Here is a 21,109-nt window from a genome sequence, read left to right on the forward strand (position 1 = left end):
TTTGAGTGTCTTTGAAATCCGAAAAAAACAAAACAAAACCATAGAGGCTGGAAAAAGTAAACGCATCCATTAAGAAGTCTTGGCTGCCTTTAACGGGCAAACAGAGAACAGGAGTGTAATACACACCATTCATCACTGCTTAAAACAATTAGCGCTACAGGAAAGATAATATATGACGATGAAAAATTGGCAAGGCCAGAGATTTGGGGTTCTAGAGGCCTAAACTGCAAGGGTTAGGCCTGGCACACACTGCTGAAGTTTTTCCTGGTTTCCGGGATAAGCATGGAAATGGTATACGTATCTCCCACCATTATGCCCGGTGTTCCTTACAGGTGACCATAACAAACCTGGCTGGAGAGAAGTACAGTGCGAGTAAAATGTCTCGCCCAAGGCAATGACTCTGGAAGCTTTCCACTCTTTCTCATTCGATCCAGAGTACTGCACGATGATCAGATTTTTTGGGGTGACTGTTTTAGGCAACTGTACCTCCCACTAAAAATCACTCAGTTACAGTAAAATCCCTGTCACTGCAATATGCGTGTGTGCTGTGCAAGTAAAGTGCATGCATCCAGGATGTGTATATGTATTACTATGTTCATTTACCTGTCAACAATGGGAGGATAGTTGAGCTGCAGTTTGTGCACGCAAGTTATAAACTTGCCTGGCTCTGGTTTTGCTGAGTTTACTAAAGCCACAAGCTTCTGACTGACTATGTCGTGCAGAGGACCTTCCACGACCTAAAATTCAAGTAATCAACAACGCTCCTAAGTAAGCGTTTTACTTCAGCAGGCAAAAAGTCTAAAGTCAAGGCTTGTTTCATTGCCCTGAATGCGTTTTGTAACAGGACAAAGAGGAGTTGACTTTTTATCTGTTTAATGGTATAACAGCGTGTATAATTTTTTCCCATGCCACCCACAAATTAAAAGGATGGGTGACGTACTCTTTTCGCAAATTTCCTTTTGTTATGGGCTGCGATTTTGAATTGGGGAAAACAGTGGGAAGTACAACGTTTTGAAGCGGAACATTTCAGATTCCAATGTGCAAGGATTTCTAGGTTCTGACAAGTTTGTGCAAACGGACACAAGTAATCATCCTTTCGCGCAATATTTTCAAAATAATGTTCAGACATGACCAAACACAGATCATGCACTACCAGCTTTTTAATGGGGGACACTTAAGCGTGAACAAAGTCACGTTTCCTTCGACAGAGAAATTAATTCAATTGGTAATGTTGTAAAACAATTGATTTATGCTTCAAGCTGTGCATCATAGAGTTACAACACACTTGCGCTTCTTTTGCGCTCTCTAAACATCCTGCGTAAATTATAACTTGATAATGAAGCCTAAAACATGAAGTAATGGCTTATTCTCTCTATGAGACGCGCCTGCAGGGAATCATGGTAGTTATATTCATCAAAGTAAACATCCAGTCCAAGATGATGAATACAAATATTATGATTCCCCGCAGGCGCATCTCATAGAGGGAATTTCTATTGTTAACTCATCATCAGTTCCGTTTCTCTGTATGGAGAGTGGGGCCTGAAATTTACTTCTCCAACACACTCTGTGAGCTGCCACCAGCCCAGCCTCTACCCAAGAATAGTAACCCATTGCCATTCGCTCTTTCACCACCGTCCTACGCCATGTTTCTCTGGGTCTTCCTCTCTTGCGTTTTCCTTCCGTTGCCCACGCCAGTGCGGCCATTGTTAACCATACTGAGGTGTATGTATAGCGTTCTCTAAAAACTAATTTCCACATTTTGTGAAGGCGCAATCATATCTCAAATATTTCATATATGCATCTATGCATCTTCGAGTATGGTAACAAGAAACTGGATTGCAAAATACGCTATACCTTCTGTACTTCTGCCAACTGCTTCATTAACAAACCAATCACTTCAGCTGCAGCAGCATGAACGTCTTTGTACTTGAAAGTCATATTATTGACAAGACTGCTGTAAAACCTAGGAATTAAAAGGATATCTGAAACAGCATTGTTCAAAGTCTGTATCGCGATATATGGACCAAGTGGTGCGTGAGGACCATATATTGATAGGAAAAAGAGAAATCGCTTCCAAAGATCAATATCTTATCATTTGGATCGAAAAAACAAAGCGAAGCAAATGCTTATCCCCCTTGATCCCGAGAAAAAATAATTCTTGTCAAGTACTAAGGAACTACACTGTACTCTAGAATACCGCTCACAAAAGTGACCAGTCACACCATGTGCACTATGCAATTAAACGAAAAAATATGGACTCCTTTTTGTCTACCTCATCCATAAATCAAGGCTTGTCCATGAAAGGAAAAGTGTAAACCTTGAATGGTAGATTTATATGGAGTACTGTTGAAAAATGCAGTGGTCCATGTCACATGTCATTGCCACAATAACAGTGATACAGTCTTAAAATAAGATAAGGTCTCAGACATTGGACATCTTACCTGTCCTCATCAATGGTGGAATCACTAGCGATGGGGGATAGGCCATTTGCAGCAATGATTCCAACCAGCTGAATACCAGCAACATTATCTTTCTTCATAGGGTCAGGATGGGCAAAGGATTCAAAGATCACCCTTGAGAATTGTAAAACAGTAAAGAACTGTTAACAAAAACCAAAGTAAAAACCTACGAAACACTGACAGCACCACAACAGCTGAAAGTAGTGGTTACATGTCTTCATTAAAATTAATGAACTGAACACTCCGCCATTATTAGTTTGAGGCAGATGTTAATAAAAGTAGTCCAACGTATGTAGATAAATCGTTGCCTTCAAGGAGGCTCAAAACAGTTTCCAACACTTAGATTTTGATAGGTGGTTTTAAGCACTGTTTATCGCTTGATTCTACAATCATGGTATCAAAAAACTACCCAATTATTGGTGGACACGTTCTTATCATTTTCGTGACACAATAGGTTGCCACAGCAACAGCATGACTTGCTAAAAATACCCTTAATTACAGTTTTATGGGCTTATAATTCAAAAACGGCACGGTGTTTTTTTATACTATTAAATTTTGATAAGCATGATAAGACGCAACTTCAAGTTTAAAAAAATTCTGCACATAGGGCTGAGAGCCACCTTAAATTTTCAAAACTTTCAGGTGGTTCTGAACCCTATGTATAGATTACGCAACAATGACCGGGCAGTTTTTATGATACCATGATTGTAGCGTTATGTGATAGAGAGTGGTTGTAATGACCCATCAAAATCTAACTGCTGGAAACTGTTTTGAGCCACCTTAAGCAAACCTTCATCACTGTTCAAAACTTCACGCTTACAAAAAATATCACTAAATTAATACCCACTGTCATATTTCAAACCCAGACCGCACAAACAAGATAGTCCAAACCAATAAAATTTACGTTATTTATTGTTAAGGGGGAGGGAGAAAAGAATTTTGAATATTAATTTTGTTTACGAATAAGAAGCGATTTTTCTAAACATTTAACTATAAAAAATTGCGATAAAATATTTCTAAGCATATTGAGAAAGTTAAAAATTTTGTTAAAAAACGACGACGTTTCGACGTTGAGCTAACGTCATTATCAAGTCAAAATGATAGTTGATAAAAATGTATAAATAGTCAGTAAAACAATTCGTTTCTCTGAAGAAGTCCGCAACTCACCCATTGGAGATGATGACATCTTGGTTTCTTTCGATGTCGCATCCCTTTTCACAAACGTACCTTTAAATGAGACTATCAACATCTTAGTCGACAAAGCATTTGCCAAAGATTGGTTGAACCAAACCTATGACCTTAACCCGCAAAAGGATCAACTTGCCAGACTCCTTGAAATCGCCACTACTAACCAGCTTTTCCAGTTTAATGGCCGGCTGTATGAGCAAGTCGACGGCGTGGCAATGGGTTCGCCCCTTGGCCCTCTAATGGCTAATGTTTTCATGTGTCACCTTGAAGACAAGCTTACCCGTAATGGTTTGATGCCTACGCTATACAAGAGATATGTTGATGATACCTTGGCCAAAATGCCCAGCACTGATGCTGCAGTTGATTTTCTGACTACCCTTAATGGCCTCCACCCCAGCCTGTCGTTTACGATGGAGCTTCCGGTTGATAACAAGATCCCCTTTATCGGCATGGAAATAATCAAGAACGGAACAAATATTGAAACACAAGTGTACAGAAAACCGACTAACACTGGCTTGCTGTTGCATTTCCAAAGCCACACGGATAAACGCTATAAACATTGCTTGCTCAAAACAATGATTCATCGTGCATATGCCCTATCTTCTACAACTGAAGCTTTCAATCAAGAATGCACTAGACTTCGCTCCATCTTTACTCGACTTGATTATCCGATAACGACCATTAATTCCACCATTAACAAATTTATCCTGAACCTTTCATCGGGTGTACGTGAAAGACAAGTGGAAGACGGCCGTGTCTTGCGAGTTAGTCTTCCCTTCAAGGACCAAACATCAGCTAACGCGGTTAGAAGGCAAATGCGCGATCTCAACCACAAGATTGGCACTACCCTACAACCAGTATTTATTAGCAAGAAACTGGAACAAGATCTCAAGCCCAAAGAAATCAAGCCTCCGATCGTAAAACAACAATGCGTGGTTTCTTTATTTTCATGTGATCTGTGCGATGCAGATTATGTCGGCTACACAGCCCGACACCTCCACCAACGCATTGCTGAACATAAAAACTCGGCGATTGGAAAACACCTTTTGGAAGCCCACGGGGACATAAGCCTCCTCAAAGAAAGCCAGTTTCGAATTCTCCGAAAGTGCCAAGTGAAATTTGATTGCCTCGTCTATGAGACGCTTTGCATAAAGGAACGGAATCCAAGCTTGAACACGCAAACTGACTCCATCCGTGCTAAACTCTTTGTTTAATTTTAAACATTTTACCACATCCATTGAACTATTGTTTTCCTATTTATACATTTTTATCAACTATCATTTTGACTTGATAATGACGTTAGCTCAACGTCGAAACGTCGTCGTTTTTTAACAAAATTTTTAACTTTCTCAATATGCTTAGAAATACTTTATCGCAATTTTTTATAGTTAATTTTGTTTAGGGTCATTAATTATAATCTAATCGAATAACTAACATTTGAGACTCTAGGATCGTGCTATGGACAGAAACTAAAGGCTGGAGAGATTTCACGAAACCAGTATGTGCCCTTCTGTTCGACCCCCACCAGATTTAAATATCGATTGTTGATTTTATCTCTATTCGTATCTGCAAGTCTTTTTCTTAGTTGATTGTCTTTTTATTCAGCAAACTGATGTTACCGTGATTTTAAACATTTGTGCTGGTTCTTTCGTAAAAGCGACTTCTCAATGATGAATTTACAAGAAAAAACGATTCTTCAACCACTTCTGAACTGCTGAGACTGTCCTCCGCAGGAAAAAAAAAGAAACTTTTTGAACCAGATTTAACCCAGCAACCCGAAGACAGTAAACAAATGCCGCAGCCCTACGGTCGACTAACAGAACTGCCCTGACGTTGTACGAGTATGCGATATATTATTCCGTTATAAAATTGTCCATTAGTGAGCTATAATTTTTTCAATACAAAAAATGTTGTTTTACAGCCAGTCAAACAGGAATATTTTCCACAATACATACAGTGAAGATTTCGTCATAATTAGTCATGAATTATTTTTCTTTTAACATTTGATTTTTTTTTAACATAGGGAATAACATTTTCTTGAGAAGCATAATACTTTTTATTATATGGCTAGCTCCGCGAGCGGGCAAGATAAAACAAATCCTGCGCCGTGATTGGCTACCCGAGCGGGCAAGATGGAGCTATCTTGCCCGCTCGGGACTACCCTCCGTGTCCCGCAAGAAAAATTTCCCCGAAATCCATATAATAAATCCTTTATTGACCAAGCTTGTTCGGTCAAGATGGCTGGATATTAGCCTCGTTCTTTTTTTGCGAGTTTATGAACCTCGACTCCGTCTCGGTCCATAAACACGCAAAAAAAGAACTTGGCCAATATCCCGCCATCTTGACCTCACACTTGGTCGATATCCCATACATCTTTGCATTTCGTTAAAATGGTTGTCACATTAATTTCTGTAAGAAAAAACAATTTTTTTACAGTCTCGACCTCAGTTAAAGCGACCACTGTTTTTTAGTGCTTTTACAGAATGTAAAATGAAAAAAAAAAAAAAAGAAAGAAAGAAAAAAAAACCTGTTGTCCTAGGTTTGAATGTTTCATCATATCTACATAACAAACAGAACATTACTGATTTTATCTTCTCGTGCTCAACGTGTCGTTAGAAAACCGCGCGGTTATGTAATAATTATATTCTCTATTTATCTGATATCTTGTTGAGTTAGAAAATATATACGCAAGGACGAGGAAAGAACGAGAGATATAAGAACTGGAAACGGAACCCTAAGAACAAACTAGTTGGCTTATAATATTAACCCCCGCGTTATTAAAAATTAAGAAAACCTCGTAACATTTAGGGACGGTGTGCTGTGTTTTGACAAGAATACAGTATGTTGGCACGTACGGAACGTCCTTTTTAAGGAAAGCTTCTTTCCCTTGAAGTCGTCATCATGAATCGCAAGAGTCAATTCCGAAGATCATTAATTTTTTAACTGCACATAGTATACTCCTGAAATGTGCGCAGGGCATTTTTGTCACCAACAACTCATGTACAACAGCTACAAAATGGAACATCTACAACCAATGACAAAAGTAGTTGGGAAGGTTTCTAGCACATCTCGGTATGAGATAAATATACATATTTTAATTTGACCTTAACCAACAATAAGCAAGACATTGTTCAGTTGCTTCCCCTCTCCCCCAAACAAATGTTGAAGTTCTACCGCACGATATGGAAAGGAGGGGAGGCACCGGAGGCACCGACACCAAAAAGGACGGACGGTAAGGAGAAAAATAGACAACCTTCGCAACACGTTTGGTCACGGTTTGTAGAACGATTGTCACTTACTTTGTAGGTAGTTGGAAACTAGTCTTCCACACTTCTGTCATGGTTTTTATAATCTCTAAATTGTTTCTGAATACTGAGCGAGTCCTGTGATGAGTTCTGGACATCAGAAACTCAACAAGTCTGCTTGCTAGAAAACGACCGTCAGAGGTTTCCTTTGGAAAAAAAAATGCCTCTGTATTACGTATCAGATTATAGACTCTATTCACAAATGGCCGCCAATTTAAAATTCTTTTGTATGCATTTAAATCAGCCCAACTAACCTCAAAAACGAGGTTAGTTTGGCTAATTTTAATACTTACAAAAGATATTTTAATTAGCCGCCATTTATGAATAGGGTCTATACAGGGCCAAGACAAGCCAGTTTCAATTTTCCATTTGTACTTTGTAACTACAGTTGCATGAAAGCTCTTTACTTTGTCAGATTGAGCATCTTAACAAGACGTATTCCAGTTCCACATGACGGTGAATGACGAAGTTGAGGAATATATTTAGATGTTTAAACACCTGATGACAAAAGCACAGCCCAAACAAGAGAGACCATATATGGTAATTTTTGTATAAGTTCCCCCGAGCTTGACCACTATTTACATTAATATATGTTCAGGACTAATGTAGTATCGTTAATTAGGACATCATAGTTAGTAACTCTGATGACATGTAGGGCAAACCTACAGTGTACATTATAGTTTATATGATTTGTTTGACAAAAAATCTCATTCGTTCGAATCTGCTAACAACACCCACTTACCTGAGGTATTGCAGTGGTACTCCATGACAACATAGTGACGACAAGATCCACTATAAAGTAATTGATTCCTTCCGTGCCTGGCTGCTCTTTCTCTTTCATTTGTAGGATTAGTTCCATTAAAGGATTCAACCAGAACTTAGCATAAGGTTCAAATATCTTCCAAAAAATATCAATGAAGTGCATATTAATGATTGTCGGATTATGTAAGCACCAACTTGTGTCACGCGATACACATGTAAAGTGACTTTCCATTAGGAACAAGTCGTTGATACTGGTTAGGATCTTGTCATTGTCGCTATCTTTTTACCCTTCTTTCCTTTTGTTGCCAGTCCTTATTAGTCTGAATTTTTATGTAGTCGCTCTCTCCCGTACGGAATTCGATGTTGTTAAGTGACGAAAACTGATCAGTTGATTGGCCGGCATGATTATCAGTTTATATAAAGTTACTTTGGTGACTTTATTTGTAGTTAACCAAATAATTGATTTAGGAGTACAATCTGTATTGACATTACTGGAATGGTCTATTTGATTGAGCCAAATCTCTTGAACACGAGCTGAGGAAGAGCAAAAGACAACCCAGCAATTTGGGCAGATTTTGGTAACCACTGGATGTTTAACTAACAACTTGGTTCTCCTTTTTTTAAAACACACGCCCTCTGTAAAACTTTTCCACAATTTTTTGACATTAAAATGTTAAGTTTTCCGATGTTCATTGTTATAACAGAGGAAAATAAAACTAAGACTGAAGGCTTTTAAATTTAAGATGATAACTACCTTGGACTCATTGATAACCAGCTTAGCAATGAAGAGGCGGATGTTCATGTGAGAACTTGATGTCAGTTTCTTGTGTAATGGAGACATCCACGCAGGCATCTCGGAAGGTGATACTCCCTATAATTAGACAGAAAAGTAGCTGAGTAATTAGATTACGACTCAAGTGCAAAGAGGGTTAAGAAATGTAACTGGTAACTTCATTAATCGGTCAGTATAAAACGCAGACTGCAAACTGCAGACTACAGACTGCGGACCGGGGGCAAAATACAGACTAACGGTAAAATGCAGAATGCAGACTTTTTAACTGTATCGTTTTAACATTTCCACCATTGAGTCCTAACCGTAAACATGCTAACCGGGGCGTTATTTAGGCAACCCGTATAGTGCAGACTTTCCCTCCGATTAACCTGAATAACCCTGTTTACGGTAAGCACTCGACAATGGAAATGACACGATATATACCTAAAAAGTCTGTAGTCTGCAGACTGCATTTTACCCCTGGTCTGCAGTCTGCAGTTCGCCGTCTGCCTTTTACACAGACCGCTTCATTAACGTAACTTTACAACGAGTGTCTACGTTCACTGGAAGGCAGCTGGTGTTTGTGTTTAGCTTAAGAGAAAGCTTCTTTGGTGATATTTTCGAACAATTCTGGAGACACATTTTTTTACTGCTACCTACTCAAATCTCTTCTTGGAAATCCCACAAATTATACGTTTGTTATATTTATAGTCAGTTAATCACACAGCCGAATTACATAAGTTTCCCCCGTTTCCTCAGCAACTTCCTGGTTGTTTATAGCTAGGTACATCTCTAGCCATGGGAGGAACATAGAGGAAAAAACCAAGTTACTTCTGCTAATTAAGGTTCCAGTTTGGTGATGACGACTGTGAAAATGACTAACAATTTTACTGGTAATCCAACATGCTACCATATTTACGTCTGCAGACGAATACAACTTACAACCTAGTCAGCAAAAACAGCTGCAAAGTTTAGAATTCTCGGAAAAACACTAAATTTTCAAAACATCACACGTGGAACGGAATAAATACCTTTGGTTGCTCAGGAGAAATTTTATTTTGTACCAAGTGTTTTAACAAAGCAGACATTTTTGCCATACACTCATGCTTGTTCAACTCATCCATCTCTACTGTATCTTCAGTCACTTCATACGACTCTTCCTGTGGTAAAGGATATTACTGTAACTCTTATATTATATATGGAACATTATACAAACAGAAGTATTGTATGGCACTGCACTGTACTGTACTTTATTTGTCATAATATGTACATTAAGTAATTTAAATAGCAGGGTTGTTTTAATTTCAGCATGTAGGTTGTTACCAACAAGCCATGAACTGACGTAACTGGTGTAATAACCAAGCTATGGTACTAAGCTGGTACAGTGGTTAGCATGAAAGATGTAACGAAAAAGACCGAGCACTTACTCTACATTTCCCTAGTAACTGAAAATGGTCCGAAGCGGCTAAGATGAAATACAGTAGTTGTGAGCAGAAACATTGCATTAAGAGGTAGGGAATGTTTGTAAAGAGAAACAAACGTTAACGAGAGCAACCGCTACAGTATTCATTGCTATCATAAGTCTAGCACTCTACAATTCTACTTTACCTTCTGCTCAATACTCGAACTACTCTCACTTCGTCTATTCGAAGCTTCCGTTATCTCAGTTGCGGAATAAGCCTATTAAATTACAAACGTTTAGATAAGGACAAAAGGAAGCAAGGAGCAAAACATCTTAATATGTGGTCTTAAGCTCAGTACTTTTATAAGCCTAATTAAGTACTTGTCTAGCATATGCATTCTTTTACCACAATCTGGTGAGTAAAGGTTACAAAATAAAATAGTTTCATCACTTTCGTGTTGCACAAAATTCAGTCCACATTGGGTTGTAAAGGAGCATGTTGGACACAAAAAATGAAAATCACTCAGCGCTGAGCAAAAAGCTCAATATAGCTATAACGAACAGACATTCACACTAATCGTCAGAGAAAATAGCATTTCTTTGCAAATCATGAAGTTATATTTAAGCAATAGCACACTTTTTCTGTGTTTACATAGCCTCATCTAAACACGAGGAGGGTTCGGAGAATTCAAAACAGTTATGCAAACCCGAGACGTAGTCGAGGGTTTGCATAACTTTCGAGAATTCTCCTAACCCCCCAGTGTTTAGACGAGGCTATGTAAACACGGAAAAAGTGCTCTATTGCTTTTATAAAATAATTCTCAAAAATACGCGCGAATCTAAGATGTCACAACTGTGTTTACATACTCTCATCTAAACACACCTATCGGCCAATGAGAGCGCGCGTAGTAGCTCAGTTATTTTATAAAAGGTAATCTACCTGTATGGGTGTAGAGAAATCATACTGACTAACATCTTCACTAAGGCTACTGTCCGCAAGATACTGTGAAGCCATGTAATGAACTGAGCGACCTAACCAAGCAACATTTCAAAAGGGGTCAGTTTTCAATGTTTGAGTCATAGAAACAAACATAACATTTCAGGTTTAGGACCATTTTCTAACATTAAACGTTAACCGTTTGCCCAATGCCTTCTCTACCCATAGTGAAATGTCGTTTGCTGATAAGCATTTTTGAAATGAAGTAAAAACCCACCTACAGTTGTATGAGAAAATAGATTTTTCCAGGCTAGCCTTTAAATGTTTTTATCAGCAAATGTGGTATCTACGGAAAATTTCGGCAATTTGGGTTCCTAGACCAAATTTCAAGTTTTTTCAAGGACCCAATGGGCTGAAATCATTTACACGAAGAGAACACGAGAGAAAACGTTTCATGCCTTAAACAAGTTTCAGCACACAATAGTTTGAAGAAATCTCACAGCATCATACAATTTCCAGCTGAAGTTGATAATAACAGTAACAGGTTCTTGCTACCCCCAATTTACTCCAGCAGTAAACGGCGAGCATCAGTAATCTAAGAAATACAGTACAAAGTTCTGATACAAGAACAACACTTATCGATATACAAGGGTGGTACAGCATCCTGTTTTACAATTTTCACCTGCACTCCGATCGCATGTGTGAAATGTTTGCTTACCGGAGATAAAACCAGTAAAAAACTTAAAATGCCGGGTCATAACACTTACAACGGGTTCTGACTACAGTGATCTGACGTCGAAAATGTCCTAGGTAATTTGGAAATGTTGTCTCTTACAAGAGATGATCACTCATGACAGGCGGTCAGTTCCACTGTATTAAACGTTCCTGACCAAAGTAACGACTCAGTTAGGTGTTTCAAACAAAGGCATTTATGGCCACAAAGAAGAAGTCCCATTAGCTGATAAGACCGTGCACATAAAATTAATAAATACCTAAGTATTTACAAGAATAGCAAATTTACATGTATGAACAGCATATGTCAAGTAATAGAAAACCAACTTACCAGAGATCTCAGCCGTTCCACTCTGACCGTTTTCTTCTGAGGCATGAGAGCGAGCCTGCGTTCTTATTGTGGTCATTTGCTTTTTTCTCTCAATGGGAGCCTGATATTTAAAAGAAAATTAATTCACTACCATTAAAAGGTTTCTGAAGGACAATTAAGGTCATTCCCCAGTATTGCATTGCGCATCCCTACTGCGCATAATTTCACGCGTGATTAGCGCCCGCGCATTAAAAAATGGCGGCTTTTTCTTTACAGCTGGACCTCGCCATAGAGGTAAATCGTCATTTTCTCGCAAACGAGTACGGTGACCTATCATTTTTTCTCTGTTGTTTTGAATCGAGTAATAAATTTCTCTGTGTAAAATAAATATGGACCAATTCTCAGAGTAGAACCAAAAACAATCGTCGGAAACATGAATTTAGCAAGCAATCGTGACTACAAATATGATGTTATTATAAGGATTTACTGGGTATAAACAAGGTGCTGTTGCTCCTAAACGAACATGGGGACCCCTCAGTTTTATTTCAAAATTTAAGTTCCTATAATTTAAACAATCAATAGGCAAAGTTTCACAAAAATCTCAGTGCAGGTTCTTATTTCAGTGGAATGACCTTAAGATGACATTCCTGCTATACGGAGGAAAGAAAAACTTACAGAAAGTTCCACTTCAAACTCATACGTCTTTGTGTAGTCTACTAAGTTGTCTAAAAGCAACTGACCCTGTAAAAGAGCGCACAATTAACACCTCAAAATGCAGCCAAACATGTAGCTGGTTTAATTCTATTGATAAATTAAAAAAATGTGAATAACAAAATTAAGACAACTAGACTTAATTTAACTAAGCATGCTCTGTTATGTTCTTAGATTGTAAAGGAATACACTTATTCTCTTAGAGACTGAACTTTCCTTAAGGGACTGTGCAATAATTACCTGGAAGTGGGGGCTGGGAAATAGATGAAATATGCCCCAAACCTAAGTCATACCCCCCTTTCATTAAACAAAAATTAATTTCCACCCCCACCTCACATAATGATAATATTAAGGCTAAACCCCCCCCCCCCTCCCTGAAAAAAGTCTCCTCCCATTGATTCCCTCATACCTAGTTTACTTGTTGGAGTTCTTCCTCCGGTACAGACATCACTTCAAATGACTCTTCAACGTATGTCGAAGAGTCCTTTGAAGAGTCATCAGAATCACTGGACTCTGCGCTTGTGTCTGACCATACTCTGGACTGTTTCAGTGAAGCTCAATTTAATTAATCATACTGTTTGTATTTACCATACTTAAATTTGAGATCTTTTGAATTCCAGAAGCTTCGTTGGAGAAACTGAAAATACTATTCAGGAATTCCTGTCTGATTGAGCTTTTTTTTGAAGCTCAATTTAATCATACTGTGTTTTATTTACCATACTTTAAATTTGTATTGCTATTAAAATTTCAACAGTTGGGTTTTTCATTCTGCTAAATTACATGTATGATGCCATGTGTGCTAACATCGGCATCTTTCTTTTTCATTGAATAACATTTTAGTGCTGCTTTTGCAACTTTAATTAAAGTTTCCGGTTTTACTAAATCTTAGTGCAAATAAAGTGGCACTGTTTTAACATATATAACAGAGGCATTCCTTTCCTACTGGATGACAGATAGGAAAACAACAGTTCATAGATCAGAACACCTTAAGAGTTGATAAATTTGTCAGTTTTATTCCAATGTTAGTATTTAACTCTAATAACTCTTCCACTACTTTTCCAGTTTGCAAAAAGGAATGAAAAAGTAATGCCCCCTCCCTTCTTGTTATCATTTTCTCCTATGTCCCCCTCTGATTTTCCACCCCCCCTCCCCACCCCCGTCAGGTAATTATTGCACAGTCCCTAATATATCATTTATTCACGGTATGGAATCAGCAGTGTTCTTTGTAGACATATTAAGCTAAACATCTTAAAAATATATGCCCAATGCACAGCAGCACTCATTTTTCAAAAATATTTTGCTCAAAAGGAAACTATTATTTTTGAAAAGAATTGTTCCAGCATGGTATCAACACTGCGCTTTATACGCTCAAGTGCATTACATTCAATGCATATCTACTCAGTCATACGATTAAATTTAATATCACAATTACAAGATTAAACTTTAAAAACACCTGTGAGAAGATAATCTTAAAGAAAAACTGCCAATGGCACACAGATTGACTTACGGGAATGAACCAACCTTTACTGGATTTTCAGAGAAAAGAAATCCAACGTAAAACTTCAGCTCTGTTTGTGTACAAGATATAAGAGCTACCAAGGCATTGTAAGCACAGCAATGGTGCTGTCTCCTCAGTTCAAGAGCAACGGTCTCACCACGCATGTCTTCAACTGTCGCTGCACGAGCCGCCCTGGAAAGCAAAGTTGAACTTCAAAACAATAACATATTTTTTTTTATTAGATCATAGCGAACGACGTAACGTGTTGAGAAGTAATATATCAAACAGGAAAGACCGTGTTTGACCACATTTCCAAACACCGAGGAGAGAGTTGAAAATACGACGCGCAGCGGAGTATTTTTGACGATCTTCGAGTGTTTTATGTATCTTCTCAATCGAAACTAAAACTAGGGAGAAAACGGAGAAATAAAATAGTAAAAATCTATGCTAATTAAGATCAAATATCCAAAAACCGTCAGTCATGATTTCCTTTGTTTAAACTTGATAAATTATTAATGTGTTTGAGAAGGAATCATGCAAGATATGTATGTTTTTTATATTTTTTTTGGAGCCTGTACAACTTAGTAAATGGTCAAATGTTTAGCTCTTTGTGTGAAATACTAAAGGAGATATTGAATCTCAAAAATTGCAAAATGTCTGGGTGGCAAAATTGCTAATTAGCCCATAATTCTTTGTAAAATTTTGATATACAATACATTGGATACAACACACTGAGCTCCAATTTCTTGGGGCAGTGCACTGTGATGCGTCTGTTCAATATTCAGAGTTGACAGTTTGGTAGCTTGCTCAGAAACTGAAGACCTCATGCTATGAAATCCCAAATTAATCACATACAGAAAATGCTGTATGTAGCCTGGTGCATGTTTGCGCATTTTAGGGAGAAATGCTATTCTGCAGCAGCATCATGTCACAACCCATACAAATCGAGACAATTTCGCCATGTCGCCAGGAGACTGCTTACAGGAGTTGAATGGTTACGAGACGCACCACCAAAGACTTAAAGGACCTGAATAGTCCTTCGTTTATTCAGATGTTTAACCATGATCAAATGCATTCATATACCCTAGTTTAGGACCACTGACTGATCAAACCATGTACGAAAAACCATTATACAAAGGCGTAACAAAAGCATCCATACTGATCCTACTATCTTGTGATTACATCATCTTAACTTAACCCATAAAAATTTCTTTTACAACAAATTATCATAACAAGAATGACACTCGTGAATTCCCTTTTACTCTGTTCCCGAAAAGAACATAATTTTTGAAACAAGGTTTATTCACCACAACAGTGTCATATTCAATGGACAATCGGGCATGGGACGCAAAACAAATTACACATACGATATTCGATGCTAAAAGCTTCTTTTCGAGGAAAATCTTGGCGAAGAAGTAAAGCAAATCCTTCGTGTAGGATTCGTGTTAGAATGTTCAAAACGGATTGTGGCTCTACTTTCCCCGATTGGACAGAATGGTACAAAGGATTTTTTTCTGTCCAATCAGGAGGCAACATTTGTACAGCCGCTTGGAACTGGCCAAGGAAAACTGCGTCCCCAAAAGCCCCTCTCTTCTACATTTCGGCGCCGATTTTTTACCTCACCAACTCGACATTCTCTAGCCCTCACTAAGGTCTGGGAGGGTGGTTTCATTAAGTGCTAAGCTCGAGACTAACTATATTTTCAGTGTTTGCTGACTGTATCATTAACTTTTTACTCCACTTACTTTGTTATTGCCATAGTCAACTCTTTTCCTGTTTTGACTTCTCCTCCTACATAAGTCTCGTTGATGCTAGATTCTGGAGTGTTCAGCTCAGACTTAGGAAATTGAGAGTACAGTATTTCCACCAGCTCAAAACAACACAACTTGGACGTCACTTGAGATACAAAGTTTGCATCTGATGGCTAAACAAACATGTTGGTGATTACCTCTAAAACGTAGTTTCTTTAGTTCAATAGTAAAAGCCCCTGACTGATTAACATCAATTTAGATGGGATTATTTGTGTTAGTCTCATTTACACATGCACAACGTTCTTATAACCAGAAGATAGTCGTGGGCTTGAGTTTTAAGACAAAAATTGTGCCATACACATGTGGTACTCGATAGCCACAATAAAACTGGTATTGTGCAATAGTAACGCAACTAAAGATTTCACTAATCTTAACGAAAACGAGTCTTTGTTTCCTTAATGACATATTCCGGGGTGGGGGTAAACAAACTTGCAAATAAACGCGTGCTAGGAAAACATTTACACTATCTTTCAGTCATTTCTTGGTTAAGTCAGTAGGCCATGGAGATATGTAGAACTTCAACTATGAATCTGAACATGACACATGTCATATAGCTTATTTTACCCTCAATTGCTTGGCCTCTATAACTGCCATTACATCCTTAATATGACCAAGGTAAAACTTTCTTCTTGCTGCAGTAGATGTGTTCAAAAGGAATGTGATGCAAACACGTTCAACTACAGCTCTACGGCGTTCTGGATGATAGTCTCGCTCATTCAAAAATATTGAGAGGCACAAGTCCATTGCTTCTTTTGCTTGATCAGGCACGTGTCGTAATCTGATTGAATTACAATAGTAGACCTTGAGTAAACGTTTAGTTAAATATCTGTTATATACCTCTTTATTCAAATTTGTCATGTTACTGCTTGACTACTGTGTATTTTTCTGTGTGGACCGGGGAACTACTTGAGTTCCGAATTTATCTTCATCAGCACTTTTGCATTTACCAATACTTGTTACATTGTATAGGGCTCCAAAAAAGTCAACTTTTTATATCCACGACTGAGTATATGCCGTACATTATAGTATTAACGTCAGCACACACTAGTGGGCGTGTTGCGGCGAATTGAAGGGGGACATGTTGCAGCGACAGTTTTCCTCGTGTGAAACGCCTGTTCTTGTGGTGAAAAAATTCTGTTGCATGATATTCAGCTGGTTTGTGAGTCTTGAAGAACGGACAAAATGAGCTTAATTTTCAATGTCGCATCATGTTCAATGCTCTCGCAAACTGTTCCCGCTACAACACAGAAATGAACTAATATCTGCTTCATGTGTACCAGCTTGCGTTCTATCCATGCAACACGCGCCCTATGCGCACACACGAAGGGGCTTGTCCCCTCTTCATGTCCCCAACACATGTCCTCTGGTGTGTGCATTGTAGTAGTACATTGTATCTAAATGAAGAGCATCTTACTGTAAATATAGGGAATCCAAAGACAGGAAGAGACTAAATTGTCTTTTATTTTGTGGTTGACTTCTTTCAGAAAAAAAAAAAAAAAAAAACGTCCAGCAAAGTTATCAGTGCAACCTTCCTCTCTTGCTACATTAGAAAATAATCCCAACCAGGAGGATAAATTGAACGGTTGAGTACATTTATGGAGAGTTTAGGCTGTTAGTCTTCAAACTTGTTTTTGTCGTCTTTTCAGACGGGACCGGTAAAATGATAAGTTAAAATTATTTTTAATTCTTCTTGTTATCATCATCACGTTACATATATCCAGCAAATATTCTTTAGTTAAACTTGCCTTTGAATGAAGGCTGCCAAGGACTTCTGAATTTGATCTTCATGTATATGCTGACTCTCACGGCAAATGATAGTTATTAACAGCTGAAGTAACATCAGACTGCTAGAACTGACAAAAGATGCAAGGAGCTACAGAAAAAATGAAGGAGAGATAGTCAACATTCAGTTATCATTGTATAGATTGTTTAAAGTAAACCTCTAAAAAAATTCTTTTGGCACACGTTTTCCCGCAGTGAATGATAAAAATTGGCGAAAGGAAACTTCTACGTTTCCGAGCCATCTTTACTCCATTTCAATTATAAATAACGGTTGAACGTATTATAAGTGTCAGTGTATACTAGAGTGTTTAAATGCATTAATCAAGCATTTGATGCGTTGCTAATTTTTTATCATTCACTGCATTTTGAAATTTTAAATTAAACTTCGGTAAGTAAGTAATAAAAATGTTCGGTGTGTAGCCAGGCATGTTAAAAAATTGGTAAAAAAGGAAAGGAATTAAATGGTTGTCACTGGCTAAAAATATGGTTATCGGACGTTTCGGCCACTACTGTTGCCTTCTTCAGCAAAAGATGGAAAATGCAAATGTTAAACGGCGTCCTGCTAGAATATGTAATAGATGTGTGATAAAACTAAATGAGCACTAGTCTCTAGAGTATTCTTGATGAGTGTAAAAATTCTTAATGCCATTGTACACGTTCGGTAGCGCTATGTGTTCGTTTATAGCATTCCTGTCTCGCACGGAATGCCAAGCTTCAAGAATTAGTCTTTGTTTCCATACTGATGATCTGTCGACAATTTCAACGTTCTCCAAATCTATTTGGTGACCCTTGAGCATATGGTGTTTGGCCAATAAAGAGTTTTTGTCCAATGTTGCTATAGCCTTTGCGTGTTCTTTCATACGTGTTTTTAACGCGCGTGATGACTGACAAACATAGACACAGTCACAATCTTTACATTTGATCTTGTAAACAATGCCTCTGGAAGCCTCTTTCTCGATCTTGTCTTTAGGTTTTTTGAGTATGTTCGAGATGGTACGAATAGGTTTATGGGCGACCTTGATATTGAAACCTAGAAGAACGTTTGCGACTCTTTCGGAAAAACCTTTGGCGTAGGGGAGGATGACAAAACCACGATGGTCGGTATCATTCGTTTCTTGTTGTCTACTCAGTTGGCGGCCATTGTGAATGAAATTTGCAGGGTAGTTATTAGTGGCAAGGGCTTTCATTACTCGTTTAGTTTCCCGTGAAACTTCCTCCTCCGTGGAAGGAATGTTCCTTGCGCGATCCATGAGAGTGCGCACGACCGAGTGTTTATGCTGAGGATGGTGGTGTGATTTGAAATCAAGGTAACGGTCGGTGTTAGTAGCTAATTCCTGTAAACAGACACAGCGATCGAGCCATCTTCTTGTCTGGTTGTTTTTGTGTCGAGAAAGGCAATGGAACCTTCTGATTCTATCTCGATTGTAAATTTGATGTGAGGGTTGATGGAATTGAGATGTGAGTGGAATTCATCTACGTGCTCTCTTTTAACACATACGTGGCTGTCATCTACGCATCTAAACCACCATTTAGGAGGGTTAGGGGTCGATGAGAGAGCCTTTTCTTCGACATGTTCCATGACGAGATTGGCCAAGATGGCGCTGACTGGGGATCCCATCGGACAACCGAAAATTTGTTGGTAATGGTTGCCTTGGAATATGAAGAAATTGTTGTCGAGGACAAACTGTAGAAGTGTCATGATATTTTGGATAGACAAGTTGGTTCTTTCCGGTAGCGATTGGTCAAAGACCAGTCTCTCTTTAACCACTTCGATTGCCAGGTGGGTTGGAATGCAAGTAAACAGTGACACGACGTCAAAAGATACTAGAATCTCGTCGGGATCTACTGACAAGGTGCGGATCTTTTCGACGAAAGATGCACTGTTTTTAACTGTGTATTCATTATTCTGAAGTGGCGACAAGATGTTGGCGAGGTATTTGGATAGTTCATACGTGGGAGATCCAATGGCACTCATAATTGGTCTGATAGGGACGTTCTCCTTATGGATTGTTTACAGGAAAGCTACTAGCACCGACCGTTACCTTGATTCCAAATCACACCACCATCCTCAGCATATTAACACTCGGTCGTGCGCACTCTCATGGATCGCGCAAGGAACATTCCTTCCACGGAGGAGGAAGTTTCATAAACCTATTCGTACCATCTCGAACATACTCAAAAAACCTAAAGACAAGATCGAGAAAGAGGCTTCCAGAGGCATTGTTTACAAGATCAAATGTAAAGATTGTGACTGTGTCTATGTTGGTCAGTCATCACGCGCGTTAAAAACACGTATGAAAGAACACGCAAAGGCTATAGCAACATCGGACAAAAACTCTTTATTGGCCAAACACCATATGCTCAACGGTCACCAAATAGATTTGGAGAACGTTGAAATTGTCGACAGATCATCAGTATGGAAACAAAGACTAATTCTTGAAGCTTGGCATTCCGTGCGAGACAGGAACGCTATAAACGAACACATAGCGCTACCGAACGTGTACAATGGCATTAAGAATTTTTACACTCATCAAGAATACTCTAGAGACTAGTGTTCATTTAGTTTTATCACACATCTATTACATATTCTAGCAGGACGTCGTTTAACATTTGCATTTTCCATCTTTTGCTGAAGAAGGCAACAGTAGTGGCCGAAACGTCCGATAACCATATTTTTAGCCAGTGACAACTATTTAATTCCTTTCCTTTTTTACCAATTTTTTAAGTAAGTAATATGTAACAGCAAAAACTGACTTTCGGTAGGAAAAATGTCGAAGATCACTTAAAGGATTTTGCTTCTTGTTTGAAATAAGTTCAGCAAAACGGCCATTTCACGCTACATATGCCTATTTCTGGCTCTTTTCTAAGAGATTGCAGCCAAATAGTCATTTAGGCTTAAAAATCAAATTCAGTATCTAGGTACACGTACATATTGATCAACATTTACACTGGGGACCCCAAATTCAGCACATTAACAATAAATTAGCAAAACTAATAGGTTCTGAAGTCCATACCTATAACACTAGATTTGTTACTATAACTTCAACTTATACAGGCCACAAATAAATAATAATTACAGTGCTGCTACTTTTTCTTTCGTTGCATCAAAACTATAGGAAACCATTCCATCTGAACTAAAGAAACTATGTTATACCTATTTCTACAAGCAATACAAGTTGTACCACCGAAACTTGGTCTCGCTATCTTTGTAATCTTGGAAAGTAAACATGGCGGACAGTTGCTGAATGAAATTTTCGTTTATTCGAAAGACGTCACTGACTCCAAGTTCAGGATATTTGAAAGCATGGGGAATTTTTCAAATGACTATTGTTGCCCTTAGACAACAAATGTTTTCAAGAACTCGTATTCGAGGCATCTAAGAATCGTAAACGCAGTGATTTCGATGATCGCCAGCAGGTCAGATCGAGTGACCCAAATTT

At 38.4% G+C, this 21,109-nt stretch overlaps 2 protein-coding genes and 1 pseudogene across 3 annotated transcripts in view; 1 reads left to right on the top strand and 2 right to left on the bottom strand.

Annotated features, from left to right (window-relative positions):
* The window catches only part of LOC110046028 (DNA-dependent protein kinase catalytic subunit-like), a 290,155-nt gene that overhangs the window by 43,611 nt on the left and 225,435 nt on the right, over nucleotides 1-21,109 (bottom strand). For both annotated transcript variants that reach the window (XM_089289604.1, XM_089289605.1), the window contains 15 exons: nucleotides 17,633-17,760; nucleotides 16,452-16,665; nucleotides 15,822-16,000; nucleotides 14,100-14,268; nucleotides 12,543-12,608; nucleotides 11,889-11,988; nucleotides 10,829-10,920; nucleotides 10,095-10,166; nucleotides 9,518-9,646; nucleotides 8,469-8,585; nucleotides 7,695-7,850; nucleotides 6,947-7,098; nucleotides 2,442-2,573; nucleotides 1,855-1,963; nucleotides 604-737 (listed from right to left, as the gene is read on the bottom strand). In XM_089289604.1, coding sequence (XP_089145730.1) covers nucleotides 604-737; nucleotides 1,855-1,963; nucleotides 2,442-2,573; nucleotides 6,947-7,098; nucleotides 7,695-7,850; nucleotides 8,469-8,585; nucleotides 9,518-9,646; nucleotides 10,095-10,166; nucleotides 10,829-10,920; nucleotides 11,889-11,988; nucleotides 12,543-12,608; nucleotides 14,100-14,268; nucleotides 15,822-16,000; nucleotides 16,452-16,665; nucleotides 17,633-17,760 — 1,949 coding nt within the window. The remainder of the gene's footprint in view (nucleotides 1-603; nucleotides 738-1,854; nucleotides 1,964-2,441; nucleotides 2,574-6,946; nucleotides 7,099-7,694; nucleotides 7,851-8,468; nucleotides 8,586-9,517; nucleotides 9,647-10,094; nucleotides 10,167-10,828; nucleotides 10,921-11,888; nucleotides 11,989-12,542; nucleotides 12,609-14,099; nucleotides 14,269-15,821; nucleotides 16,001-16,451; nucleotides 16,666-17,632; nucleotides 17,761-21,109) is intronic.
* On the top strand, nucleotides 3,801-6,891 carry LOC149111979 (uncharacterized). The gene has a single exon (XM_089289615.1). The coding sequence runs from the start codon at nucleotides 3,863-3,865 to the stop codon at nucleotides 4,859-4,861; it is 999 nt and encodes a 332-aa protein (XP_089145741.1). The 5' UTR covers nucleotides 3,801-3,862; the 3' UTR covers nucleotides 4,862-6,891.
* Nucleotides 18,429-21,006, bottom strand: LOC149111980 (uncharacterized; annotated as a pseudogene).

The sequence above is a fragment of the Orbicella faveolata genome, unplaced genomic scaffold (genome assembly GCF_042242905.1).
Source record: "Orbicella faveolata isolate gen_17 unplaced genomic scaffold, um_ofav_v1 contig_2, whole genome shotgun sequence".
NCBI lineage: Eukaryota > Metazoa > Cnidaria > Anthozoa > Scleractinia > Merulinidae > Orbicella > Orbicella faveolata.